The sequence below is a fragment of the Azolla caroliniana genome, unplaced genomic scaffold, assembly GCF_043228905.1.
Source record: "Azolla caroliniana isolate FFs.n. ecotype wild unplaced genomic scaffold, voAzoCaro1.0.p SCAF_10, whole genome shotgun sequence".
NCBI classification, from domain to species: domain Eukaryota; kingdom Viridiplantae; phylum Streptophyta; class Polypodiopsida; order Salviniales; family Salviniaceae; genus Azolla; species Azolla caroliniana.
Genome location: NW_028230445.1, coordinates 20711286 through 20725126, shown reverse-complemented (window position 1 = coordinate 20725126; position 13841 = coordinate 20711286). Strand labels below are relative to the sequence as shown.

At 37.7% G+C, this 13841-nt stretch overlaps 1 protein-coding gene across 1 annotated transcript; it reads right to left on the bottom strand.

Annotated features, from left to right (window-relative positions):
• Positions 1 to 11489: 11489 nt before the first annotated feature.
• On the bottom strand, positions 11490 to 13501 carry LOC147859507 (xyloglucan galactosyltransferase KATAMARI1 homolog). The gene has a single exon (XM_087326228.1). It carries the CDS (start codon positions 13484 to 13486, stop codon positions 11771 to 11773), a length of 1716 nt encoding a protein of 571 aa, XP_087182354.1. The 5' UTR covers positions 13487 to 13501; the 3' UTR covers positions 11490 to 11770.
• Between the last annotated feature and the right edge of the window lie 340 nt (positions 13502 to 13841).

The window sequence follows — 13841 nt, the reverse complement described above, 5'->3', positions numbered from 1 at the left end:
GCCCATTTGTTGTTATGAATTGATAGCCAGCCTTTAAAGGGGTGGGGGAAAGCAATGCCAATTTGTCTTCTATGCATGATTGCCAAAAAAAAGGTATAGTTGGTAGGAATACTTGAAGTTGTCATTAAAAGCTTCTTATATTACACGATCTCATGCTATGTAAAATGTGTAATGTCGATTATTCTCTTTCCTTTAAACTGCTCTTATATCTTTTGTTGATGATGGAAGGGCATCCCAATTATTATTACATATCAAATGGATTCCCCCCACCCCACATTGAGGTCCTTGAACTGAGAATGGATCGTTATGAAACTCTTCTGAATCTAGCTAAAATGTGGGTTCGCCTAAAGTAATTGTTCTTCATGTGTACAACACTTTTTGTTTTGTTTTGCATTCATGAGATTCAATTAAAAAGGTAGATGAATTGCACACATTGCTAACATACCATGTGATGAAAGCAGGATGTTCTTGGATTTTGTAACTTTACACTATCACAAAAAACAATAACCCTTTGAGTCATAGTGAGTTTGGTATATCCATCTTGTATGGTTGGATCAAGTCACATGATAATTTATGATGACATTCAAGCAAGTTCTTTGGAGTTGAGGTGTGATAGAAAATGGTGTATCAAGCTCCACCATTCATTCATTTAGAAGGTGAAAAATAAAGCTTTGCGTGCCTCCCCTAAGGATTAGTGTGAGATGAGACAAATTAGTAAAAGATGGAAGACATTACTTCGTGATGGACGATTGAAGATGACAAAGCCATTAAACCAATGGAATATAAGACAAAATCATTTGAAGGTCTGGAAAGAGTATGGACTCAAATGGATATTCAAACAATAAGAGCGAAAAAAAACATGACGGAGGGATTAGGAAACATAGAGCTAGAGAGATTGATGGAAGGGTAGATTTCATGGTATAGGTGTCTAGATTCCCATAGAAAAACAATCAATCAAATGAAAAGGTGGAAGAAGAGAGAGAGAGAGGTACACACTACAAATTCAATGATAGAATTATTACAAATTCAAGGATGTCATTCTTCATCGAGATTCCTTGGTTTCCCATTAATAAAGATAAATTCATTGCCTATTGCCAGTGTCCTTGGGGTGGGAACCATAAGAAACCTATTTGATCCTAACTAATTGCACGGGGTGGGAACCATAAGAAACCTATTTGATCCTAACTAATTGCACGTGACAATTATATGCATTTGAGTTTGTTGGCAAGAAAAATCATGTGACAAGAAGCTAATGATATCCTTCCCCATACTTGGGGCTAATACTTTGACTGCACTATTTGTGGGCAACATAGGCATGTCAACAAAAATAATTAGATTTCAAAAATGTAAACAAAAGCAAAAGAATTGCATGATGTCTCCAAACAAAAGAAGAAGAATGTCTCAAAGGCAAGAAGAGAGCATATAGCTTGAGGAGATAATGCACAATCATGGCGGGACTAGTGACCAAACTAAGGATACTTTGTTTATGACGTTTGTTGTTGATAAAGAAGCCACCATCTACATCAACACATTAACGATTGCTAATTTTTGATGCAAGGTGAAATCAATTCCTAGCTCATTGAGATGATATGCTTTTCGTGGTTAAAAAGCTTCTAGGTATGGTCAATGTGGCATACGAAACATGATTAAAATTGTAGTGTACGAAGTATTTTCATGTTTTCATATGTATGTCATCTATGTTAGGTTTCACACACGCACACAAACACACAGCCATGCATGCTAATGTATGTCTTCTTTATTTTTGATTGGTTCGTTATAATTTTCATATGGGTATTTTCCATTATAGTTTGATGCCTAGATAAACAAAAACTCTAGGATGTCAATACAAATATACGCTCCACTCATCACATTCGGCCATGATTAGCTTTGCAATAGTCTTATTTTTATTGCTTTCTGATAGATTTCTATTTAGTCCGATGTTCAAATTGTAATTAACTTCAACCCTTTATTCTTAAATTGTTGGATCAAAAGATTCTCATCTATCCAAAGATTGGTGCTTTTAAGTTGGGGTTGAAAAACTACATCATGTGGACCAAAGCATCTAATTTAACTTAACTGAATGAATATACACCCCTGATCAAAGTAAACCATTGTATATAAACTCATGTTGCCTCTTCTCAAGTTCTAAATGAGCATAACACACCTCCCATGACAAGTCAATCCCGTCAATAACATGGTTACAATAGGATGGGTAGTGGTACTGATTGATCCAAATGACAAGAAGAAGCGAAGAAATAATGTGCACAATGACACATATTGTGGCCCATGAACCAAACAACAATCTATGGGCTTATTTATCGCTTACATGTCTCGTTCATTGAGGTAAGGTTAAATGTCCACACTTTAAAGGGTTTTAATTTTTGCAATTGAAAATAGGGGCATTTAATCTTGAACTCATTTCCAAGTGACACATATTCAATATGATCTGTTTAATCCATTAGCGTTTTCTTTGAAAGAAATATCTAGATTCCGAGGCCATCATAAAGCATCTTCACTTTAGAACAACTTGCTTCTTGATAGCCCTTATTTTTCATCATTGAAACCCTTTTTACATACAAAAAAGTCATACCTTTTTCCTTGACATTTGGATTGTTCACATCTATTTTATCTTTTGCCTTACGACATTGAAATAAAACCTTAAAAATAAAATGTATGATCATATATAAGAGAAAAAGACCTAAAATGGTGATGTTAAAATGGATTAGAGAAAGGCTTTCGGGTTCTTACGAACTTGGCATAATAATGTAAAACATGCAAGGACATATAATCAACTCCCATATTAAGAATTGGACAATTAACGTTATGTATGAGGAATAGTAGTGCTAGGCATGCAACAATAGGATGTTAGGAATACCTAAACATTGTTTGCTATTGCAAGTTGTTTTCATACTATGCCCAATTTCCCTAAGAATAACTTGACATCGTCCCCACCAAGACCTAGTAAATGTTGACCTCATTTATCATATATACAATATCCACGCCTTGAGTGACCGCTTAAATAGTAACAAGTGCAAACTTTACAAGCCACTTCAGTACAAAATAGAAATTGGGGCCAACTTTGCAAGAGACAAATTTATTTGGTCATTTAGATAGGGATTGCATGTAAATTTATCTAGTTGTTTCTTGAGAGAGATAAAATTTATTATCTTCTTCAAAGGTTAAATTATAACCTATATGAGGCAAAAATATAACGTTTTCACATAATACATGTGAAAGTAAGTAGTGTCTCTCAATGTTCACTAGTTTTGGTATTGAATGTGGTGATTGAGAGTGCACATTGCGACAAATTTGTGGCTTTGGCTGAAGATGTATGGAAAGCGTGGTGGAATGTGATCGAACAAACCTTGTATAGGGAAAAATGTGCCACATTTGCCTCATCCCATCTCACATCTGATTGAGTATAAATCAAGTCGTATGGAAGCAATGTTTTGATACATTGGCAATGCAAAAAGGCTGCATTTATTCAAAGAGGATGTGTATTGAGTCAATGTGTTGCATCCCATCTTTGAAACCATTTTTTCATATCTTGCATCCAAACAAAACACAAGATTTATCTTTCATGCATTTTTGGGTTTTTTTTGAGAGGTTTTGTTTATTGGGGCAGTCTACAATTCAACATGTCCCACTACCCATGTCGCGGTGACATTAACATCTCTCTCTACCCATGTCACGATGACACTAATGTAGTGTTTTTTCAACATATTTACTTATATATATATGTGTGTGAGAGAGAGAGAGAGAGAGAGAGAGAGAGAGAGAGAGAGAGAGAGAGAGAGAGAGAGAGAGAGAGAGAGAGAGAGAGAGAGAGAGAGAGAGAGAGAGAGAGAGAGAGAGAGAGAGAGAGAGAGAGAGAGAGAGAGAGAGAGAGAGAGAACACAAACACTACTCTAGTGGTTTATAAAGAGCATTGTAGATCTTCACGTGCGCGTACTCTCTAGTCTCTAAGGTCAAAAACCTCCATTGAAGCAAAAGAACCAATCAAATTTTTTATGTGCACTTTTTCGTTACACCGTGATACGTGTCGGTGGATGAAATTCAATTCATGGTGTGACATTCGATTTGTTCAAAACTCTAATGTAAAAGTAGGAAGCATAAGAGAGAAATGGTCCAAACATAATTAGCCCAAAATATTTTTCATAGTGTGACATTCGATTTGTTAAAAACTCTATGTAAAAGTAGGAAACATAAGAGAGAAACGATCCAAGCATAATTAGCCCAAAATATTTTTCATGGTGTGACATTCAATTTGTTCAAAACTCTAATGTAAGAGAGAAATGGACCAAGAAGCACTTTTTTACTCATCATAGAAAAGGTCACTTTGGGAGCATATTTACTAATCCCTCTTCACTTTCCTTCTTCATTAGATTCTCATAATGGTCATTTATGAATGCTATTTACCATCCTTGAGTTTCACATTCATCATCGTGTTTCTCTCTTTCAATTTGTGTAATATATTGTAATAGCACTCCCTTAATGGATGATCTCGAGAGGAGTAGATAAAATCAATTTTCATGTGATTTATTAAGAGAGATAATAGGGATGTATGGTATACCATACTATTGTTACATACATCCAATGGGGGTTGGGCCAACCCAACACTTCTTTGGGACACTTGATGATGAGCAATATTGGCTTATAACTACCAAAAAAGTTAAACCTTGTTGCTAATGTATATAATATTGATGATTCTTATGGTCTAATTATATTGGGTAGTGTTGGCTCTTCCCCATGATGATTTGTAGTAGGTGATGTGACCCTTATAACTAAACTTGGAGATGTTAACGCAGGGATATTAGTTTGGTTATTACTAGTAGAATGATGTCCCTCATGTTGATGAATCAAACCTTCATCATCATCGTCGTCTTTGAGAGAGTTTGCACTGGGGCTTAGTTCAGCTATCTCAACTATTGGTGGCTCGGTAATTGTGGGTTGATCCGCTTTGACACCTAACACTTCTTCAAGGACCCCTTTCTTTCTACTATAAATTGTGTACAAAATTAGTTGACAAGCACCCAACAAAGCTCCCACTCCATTTGTGAGCTGCATTCAAAACATAACTCCAATATCATGTGAAGCTTTGCTGATAGATGAATCAAACTAGTTATTTCCAAGCTTGTTTTGCAAATCAATCATGAAATATGTGCACAAACATTTGTTGGTTAGTATTTGGAGACATTCAACAACTAGTTGCCAACTTTGTTTAGTACATATGTACATAAATTATGCTCGTTGGGGTCTAGGTGAGTTGTCGATAGTACTAAATAAAGTCATGAGCTAAACATGAATAATCAAAGTTGGGAGATAAACATGAAACAATTGTGTTGTGTCAGATCAACAATAATTCTTTTGACATTATGATTCATAAAGAGATCATGATGTACATACTGCGATGAAGATGTCGAAGCGTATGATTGCGTAGGTAGTCCACACCACACCATTGAGGAATAAGATGAAGGACAAGTGAAACGGCATGTACTTCACACTTTTCTCCCTAATCACGCTTACCTATCAACAACACCACCACATGAGCTAGCAAAGTTAAAGCCATGATTCATGTGAAAGTTAGGGAAAGATGTCAGACATTGCTAGAGAACATGCCATAGTTTCAAATTTGAAAAACTTAACATTGTAAATAATTTTATGAAAATTGGAGAAGTCCTCAAAAAAGGATTGACCGAAAATACGGAAACCCCCCCTACATTATATACTCTCAACATAATTCAAAATGTTATCTCATTTTAGGTTATGTATGCACATATGACAAGAGGAGAGCAAGAAGTTATGTACCATGATTGTGAGGGGTGACCCATACATGCATATGCCAATCACCACACACATGCTTCCGACCACTTTTGTTCTATCCTCGTGTGTGTGCGCCAAGAGTAAGGTGAGCAACACGACGACCGCAACCGCGAAGATCACAACTGTGAACATGAGAATCTCCTTGATCTGGCAAAAATGAAACGGAGAATCACAAAGTGTAAAAAATGGACGAAACTTGATGCTCATAGACTCGAGTATAAAATATTTTAGGGTTAAAACCAATGTGTGGAGTAAGGTGGAAATGGGTAAAAAAAGTGAGTTCGATTTGAAGGTTAAAAAGTAGGGCACGAAGCCATGATCATAGATTAATAGAGAAACATGTTTGGGGGAGGTAGTTTCCACCTTTTGTCGTTTGTTGGCATAGGTGACGAAGATGGAGATGTAGATGATTTCCATGAGGGCGCCAGCAGAGTTGATGGTGACGACGAGGAGGCTATGGGGATGGACAATGGGTAGGCCATAGAAGACCCAGAGCATGCAATTGAGCAGGGTTGCGACGTAAGGCACCCCAGAGTAGCCCTTGGTCGATCTCCATTTCAACACTTTGACGAATGTGGGGCTACACGAACATGAATTATGGAACAAGAGCCCCCCCCCCCCCAGACACATCCACCAGAAGAAGCACACAATGCATATTAATTCACAACCAAGGCCAAATCAATATGGTAAATAACATATGCGGTTGTGTGTATAGATATATATAGACATGTTAAACATGTGTGTGTATACATATAGTCTTATAAGACATGTGTGTATACATATAAAGATATACATATACTATACATATATATATATGGATTGCATATGACCACATATGATCAATGCTCATAAAACACACATATACATATAGACATATAAGACATGTGTGTAACATACATACATTATATACATACATACATACATACATACACATATGGATTGCATATGACCACATATGATCAATGCTCATAAAACACACATATGATGGGACACATATTATTGATATTAGACAATTATAGTCTCATGCATAGTATGGTTCAATCATTCGTGAAAGAAAAGAAAAACACCCTCAAAGAATGATAAATACCATACTTTTGGATTAACTATTTATTATGAGTTAGATAAGCCTAAAAATGGAAAAAAAAACAATAAAAAGCAATAAAAAAATGGGAAAAAAACAAGAATGTTTGGATAACATTCTCATTCGTTTTCCAACGTAGGAAAACGAATGTTATACTAGACGAACACGAATTTTATGTACTATGGGACTCTCATGGACACATAACCCATTACACTCAAATCAGACAAGGATAAACACTCCCAATTCATGAACTAATAATCTCAGTAACTGAATTTTAAATAAGCTATTACTGCTGAAGTAGTGATAATTGATTTTTTAACTAAATAGTAATTGATTTGACTGATCAATTAGTGTCTTGACTGATCAATTCGTAATTAGTTAGCTATCCAATTAGTGATTAGTGACTGACTGATTAATTATATGTATTTTAACAAGTCATCAAAAGCAAGTGCATAAAAATGCAGAAAATCAGTGTAATACTAATAAGCACAGCATCAACAGATTAATTGATTGATATGCGATTGAACGGGCCCAAAAAACACGATGAAAATGAAAAAAAGAGAGCATTATATGTATTATATATATTGATGTTATGTGTGTGTGAGAACGCGAGATTAATGAGAAAAAAAGCATGCGTACATACATGGGAGCAAGGAAGAGGAGAAATGAGATGATATTCCCTGCCCAAAAAAAACAGAAACAAATAAATTAGAGGCCGCGATTATAGATTCATCTTGTTAAATATAATCGCCGTATTAACGCAATCAAGATGTCATGACATAACGGATTACTTACGCGAAAGTTTCAATCCAATTAACTCAAATTAGTTAACGACAATAACAGCAATAACAACCATATTCAGTATTATTATTATTATTATTGTAATTAACACAAATCGATCCACGACAATTATTATTATGATTTAAATAGCTATAATGCCATAATAATAAAAATAGATAAAACTATGAATTGCATTGTATTGTATTGTATTGTATGACATGTTATATGTATTTTATACCGACCTAGGATGCCTGTGGCAGTGTGGGCGATAACAACAGAATTAGGAGGGGGTGCCATCAGGCTATATTAACGCTTCAAAGATTATTGAACAATTAATCACACAGGAATAGCAAAATAATTCGGTTCTTAGCCAAACCAATCAATCCAACATGATGCAATGCATGTATGTATAAATAGATATAATTTGCTATTATAGAAGTATGTATGTAATCTGTTCTTAGCAAAAGCAATCAATCCAACATTATGTAATGCATGTATAGATGATAGATATATATGCTAAAGATGTGTGTATGTAGGTATGTATGGATATGTATATGGGTGTATGGTATGGTATGGTATGGTAGATGATTGAGAGCTTCAATGATCAAAGATTACAGAAGAGACAGAGAGAAACAGGGGTTTATATAAAAATAGCAAGGAACACAGCAGATATATATATACATATATACATATGTATATATATAAATGAAAGAATGAAAGAGAGAGAGAATGAGGATCCATTTTTGGGGGAGCAATTATGAGATAGATGCATGCAAAGAAAAAAGAATTAAGAAGAAGAAGAAGATTAAGAAAATGAAGCAAAAAATAGAAATTTTAGCTAAAAGTAAGTAATTATAATTATAGTAGTAGTCATAATCTGTGTCTAATCTATATCTATCTATCTATATCTATCAATGACAAGTAAAGAAGAGAAGAGAATTTTCCAATCCAATCTGCGAGTTCTCTCCCTCTTCCAGCCAAGCCAAGCCAAGCAGAGAGTTTCACCTCCTCTTTCCTCTTTGGGGGGTGAGCTGTCTGTCTTCATGCTTTCTTTCCTTCCTAATTTAGCCACCACTACCTTCCTCATACATACATACATACATACATACATACATACATATCACACATACTAACCCTCAACTACTTGTAGTGCAGTTAGGAGCCAGTCAATCAATCAGTCAGTCAAAGAGCAGCCAGTTGCCATTAAATCCTTCATTCTTCTCAAACCCTAAAACCCTAAACCCAGCAGAGATGGACTTGCGCACACACGCGATGGACGGACGGACATTTCATCGTTTCGCCCGAAACCCGCGCGTGCACAAGTCCTTGTCTTCCTTCATTGCATGGCGATGGGGATCATCACATCTAGTGGACTTGGACTTGCACAAACCCAGCAGACATGGGCGGCTTGCCCACACGATGGACGGACATTTCATCGTTTCGCCCACCCCCGCGTGCACAAGTCCATGTCTTCCTTCATTGCATGGGGATGGGGATCAATGATCATCACATCTAGTGGTGTAGGAAGTATCAATGAAGACTATGAAAATGAAAGGTGGGGGAATATTATACAGCTTAAAAACTTGGTTGAAACAATTCCTTGTGTCCATGTGTGTTGTCCATGACTAGGGCTAGGGCTAGGGCTAGGGGGGGCCTTATGGGCTCAACAAAACGGCCTATTGTTAGACATTAGGGCCAGCATGAAATGGACTCTCCAAAAAGTGCTCGATATTAAACCCGGTGCACAAAACGATTTAATATCAATCAAGAAAATGCTCCTAGTAGACTAGAAAGATTAATGGGGCATTCAAGGAACAAGGAAGGAATTCATCGTATGGGCGTGCGTGGTAATTTAGGAAAACCTCTTTACAGGTGATGGTTACATATTTGATGGCAGGGCCAATGTAGCATCTCCCATTGGTGACATGACATCGACGAGAAACAATGTGAGCGGATTCCCCTAGTTTCAATTGGCATGGGCATCCTTTCGTTTTCCTTTACTCGACAACACGATGAGGATGGATCTCAATCCGAACTCGCATGTTATGGAATACAAATGCCGGGAGTGTTTCGTGGTTGCCCACATATGGTTCTCGATGTACCCCTTGTGCCACACTTTAGGAAGTAGAATGAAATTAATGATATCCATTGAAACCACAAAAGTTGCGTTTGTGAACGAACAACAAAGACTACAAACTGTGGAATTATCAAAATCATTACAACAATAGCATAAGAATAATCAAGTTACATGGATCTAATAAACACAATATGGAACCGCAAACTTTATACGTCCCAACTTTGTTACCTTTTGAAGTGTAACTTGTAAATGAGATAAAGCTTATACTAACCGACCTTGATAAAGTTAACTCGTCTAGACTCTAAACATTATGCAAATTGTAAAAAGTTCATTTCATGATCTTCAAGCAAACACTCAACAAACATGCTTCTCCTAGTTTATGCCACCACGAAAATTATATTTGTTACAATTGTTGAAAGTAATATTGGAACATGTAAATATGAAATTTTGTTTGTAGTACAACGATACACAAAGTTTTCATGGTGAAGAAAGCGAGAAACCTTCTTAAATCAACCCTAAAGAGGAGAGAAGAGAGAAAATGAGCAAGGAGTCTCATCAAACATGCAAGTGGTGGTTAGTTCCACATATCATGTCACCAGAGGAATGAGAGAGCATTCGGTCATGATTTTGTAGGCAAACAACCAATAGATGCGCTTCGGATAAATTGGAATGGGGATTATGAGGTATTTGTCACCACAACAAAAAATATAATATACTCTCTTTGTAATGCATGCACGTCCAACGTCTAGTTGATCTCGAGATGTATCAAAATATTCCTAGATTCCCCATGATGTTAAATAATTTCATATCTCCGATTTAGAGTATATAAAGGTCATCTATTCTTTCTTTTAATAATGTAATCTACTGAAGAACTCTCCCCCATTTGATGCACCTTAGTGGGTCGGCTTATTGTCTACGTTGAATAGTTGAATATGTGTTGTAACTTGTACCTATTATATGGTGTCATAGATTTCCACTCATCTCACAAAACATGGCGTTGTAGCTATGATATGGTGTCATGGATTTCCACTCATCTCACAAACACTTTGAACATCGTCTCAATCCCATTCCATGTAGATTAAGGCTATGCACCATAGATAATTAATCTCAATAACAAAGAATTGCAATTCATTGTATCACGATGTTTATATACTATAAGACACTATTTGTGTGCTACATTACTATAGCAGCATAGATTGTTCATGGTTGGATTTCAAATGTTTCCCACATGAGAGTCTTGTTGCATACAGAAATCATCAATGTGGACCATATGTACACTCCGATGTCAAGAAAAACATTTAGTTACCATTACCATTAGCATTTATAATCCCTTCATCCACATCATGGACATTATATTAAAACATTCATTTGTAGATTTTGACCTCATTCTGAAATTTCCCATTACGACAAACATGTCATTACAACTACTACTGGCATGTGCAATCCATTCATGCACACATGTGTATATTAACATTCATTTGTGGATTTTCCCCTCATACTGTGATTTCCCGTTACTACTACCATATCATTACAATTACTACTATACTATGCAATCCATTCATTTTGTGGATCTTCACCTCATACTCTGGTAGTTACATAAGTAGGTTGGTACTACAAAAATGAAAAAAGAAGATTCAGAAAAACTTATTCATTCATGATTGGCAACGCCAGCCGATGCCTCTCCAAGTGATAGATAATTCTTTCCCATCATTAAATTTACTACAGATCTTGGAACCAACAAGGGAAAAATATTCCATTATAGGATAAAAATCAATGCAATAATATGGAGGTAAATACAGATGGGCATCAAGGGGGAAAAACTCGATGCCCATAGGGATCCACAAGACTTGTTTCAATCTTTACTGGATTCGATAAGAGAAACAGCATTGGCGAAAGAAAGCATCATTGGATTTGCATCCCCTTTCTTCAAACTCTTCTGCCAATGTTTCGACATATTTGCCAATGTTTGGCTTGTAAAATCAGTATGTAGACAATGTTCAAAAAGATTCTTATGCAACTCTAGTGTCATGTTCTCGATTGCGTCTTTCGCCTTCCCATTGCCTCACTTCTCTTTGACTCAAAATGAGGTCCGAGGTTCGAATATCCTCGGCATCTTTCGTTGCAACTGCCACAAAATCATCTCGACCTTCCATCACTCTCATCCTCAAATCAGTTACTCTATTTACAAGACCCTCAACTGTCAAATCGAAAGCATCTTTGAATCTAGACAGCTTATGTCGAGGATCGTTATACACCAATCCGGGTAGTAACCGAATCACTTCCTCTCTCATTTCCTTTACTTGAGCATCGGAAAACTTGCGTAAAACTCTTTCTATGCTCACATTACCACTTCGGATGTCATCTTCTGGGATGAACACTGAGTATTTACTTGTATTATGAGGAAGATGCCATACATATTGGGTATAAGCTGAATGCTGGTGAAAGAACACGGGTATGCATCCGGCTACCATAGAGTCGAAGATAGATCGACGAGTGTAAGAGTCACCTTGAGGTTGCAAGCAGAAGATAGACTCTTGAAACAACCTCATGACTACACTAGGGACATGGCATTTGCTCTCACCTCTATCACACTCCAAAAGGTTACAGAACGTGGAAGCCTTGCATTGGTCCATGATTTGGCCTCTTATAGAGGTAGCGAGCTCGGGCCGAGGAGCTCCGGCGAAGGAGAAGAGAGCATTTCTCTTTGTGTTTCGGACTCGGGTTTGCCATTCGATGATATCGGAATCATGGGTAGGATGGAAATATGTAGGATAAGGTATAGCCAGGTCATTTGTATGGTAAGGGCTTTTCTCAACCATCAACATAGACATATTCATCACTTCTGCTATATATAGAAGCTTGTTACCCCAATCTTGGTTAGAATCTGTCAATCTTCGGAAATCCCATGTAATCCTTCCACCCACCACGAAATGATCTCGGCCGCCCATTACACTCCATTCTTGCCTGCTCCTTAGCCATTTGGCCAATCTCAATGGACCCGAATCTCTGACAGACACGTTGGCTCCCCATAGGTGTCTGGCGATGTCTAACCCAGCATAGAAAGGCACGTACAATGCTGCTGCTTTTCCAGAATCGTTGGTTAAGCATTCATATTGCATCATTCTGCTGTGAAAGATCACATCGACAGAGAACTGATTCGTTGCGAACCAGCCCCGAGAGGGGAAAGCCTTCTCAGGGTCCTCTAATGTAGGGCCGAGACCGGAGTTCTCAGTATATTTGCACATATTAGTCCATGGACTGAGCTGTCTGCAGTTATCAAGGAGATCCTGGTTGAACTCTGAAGGGATGTGATGCATATAGACATACCTTCCAGCACAAGGATCGCTCTTATTATCGATGGAGGCAAGCGCACGCCAGAAGGGCTGAAGATCCGTCTGCTGCGATTGATTGGGGCGAAGATCCGATGATGGCTTGGGTGGATCGGGTGGAAGATCAGATGCCTCGGATTGATCGGGCTGAAGAAGATCTGACAGCTTGTATCGATAGGGGGGCTTCTTCAGCTTCGATCGACCAGCATTCCCTGGGGCTTTCTGGAGAATGGGGGGGGCTTGATTGGAGAAGATGGAGAATTGGAAGACAAAGAGGAGCCACCACAGGCTAATGCACGCGAGGAGGAGGAGGAAGTAGCGTGTGTAAGGCCGGCACAGAACCTTCTTTTGCTGCTCCATTCTCAGGCTTCTTCGGTGCAGGAATGGAGGGGGCATGAAGAGAGAGAGAGAGAGAGAGAAGGTTTTAGGGTGTGGGGGTACTGGTGAGAGAGAGAAAAAGGGAGAAGGGTGGGTCTGGCGATGGGAAACGTGGGTGGAAGAGAGAGACACAGAGACAGAGAGAGAGAGAGAGAGAGAGAGAGAGAGAGAGAGAGAGAGAGAGGAGCAGTGGAGATGGAGATGGAGAATAAAGAAGAGAAATTAAGAAGAGGTCACACACATTTAAGAAGAAAGGAGAGAGAGAAGGAGTTCTGAGAGAGAGAGAGAGAGAGAGAGAGAGGAGTTCTCCATTAATGCTTTAATGCTGCTCTGTTTTTTGTATGAAGGAAGTAAGTAAAGAAATGATTGAGAT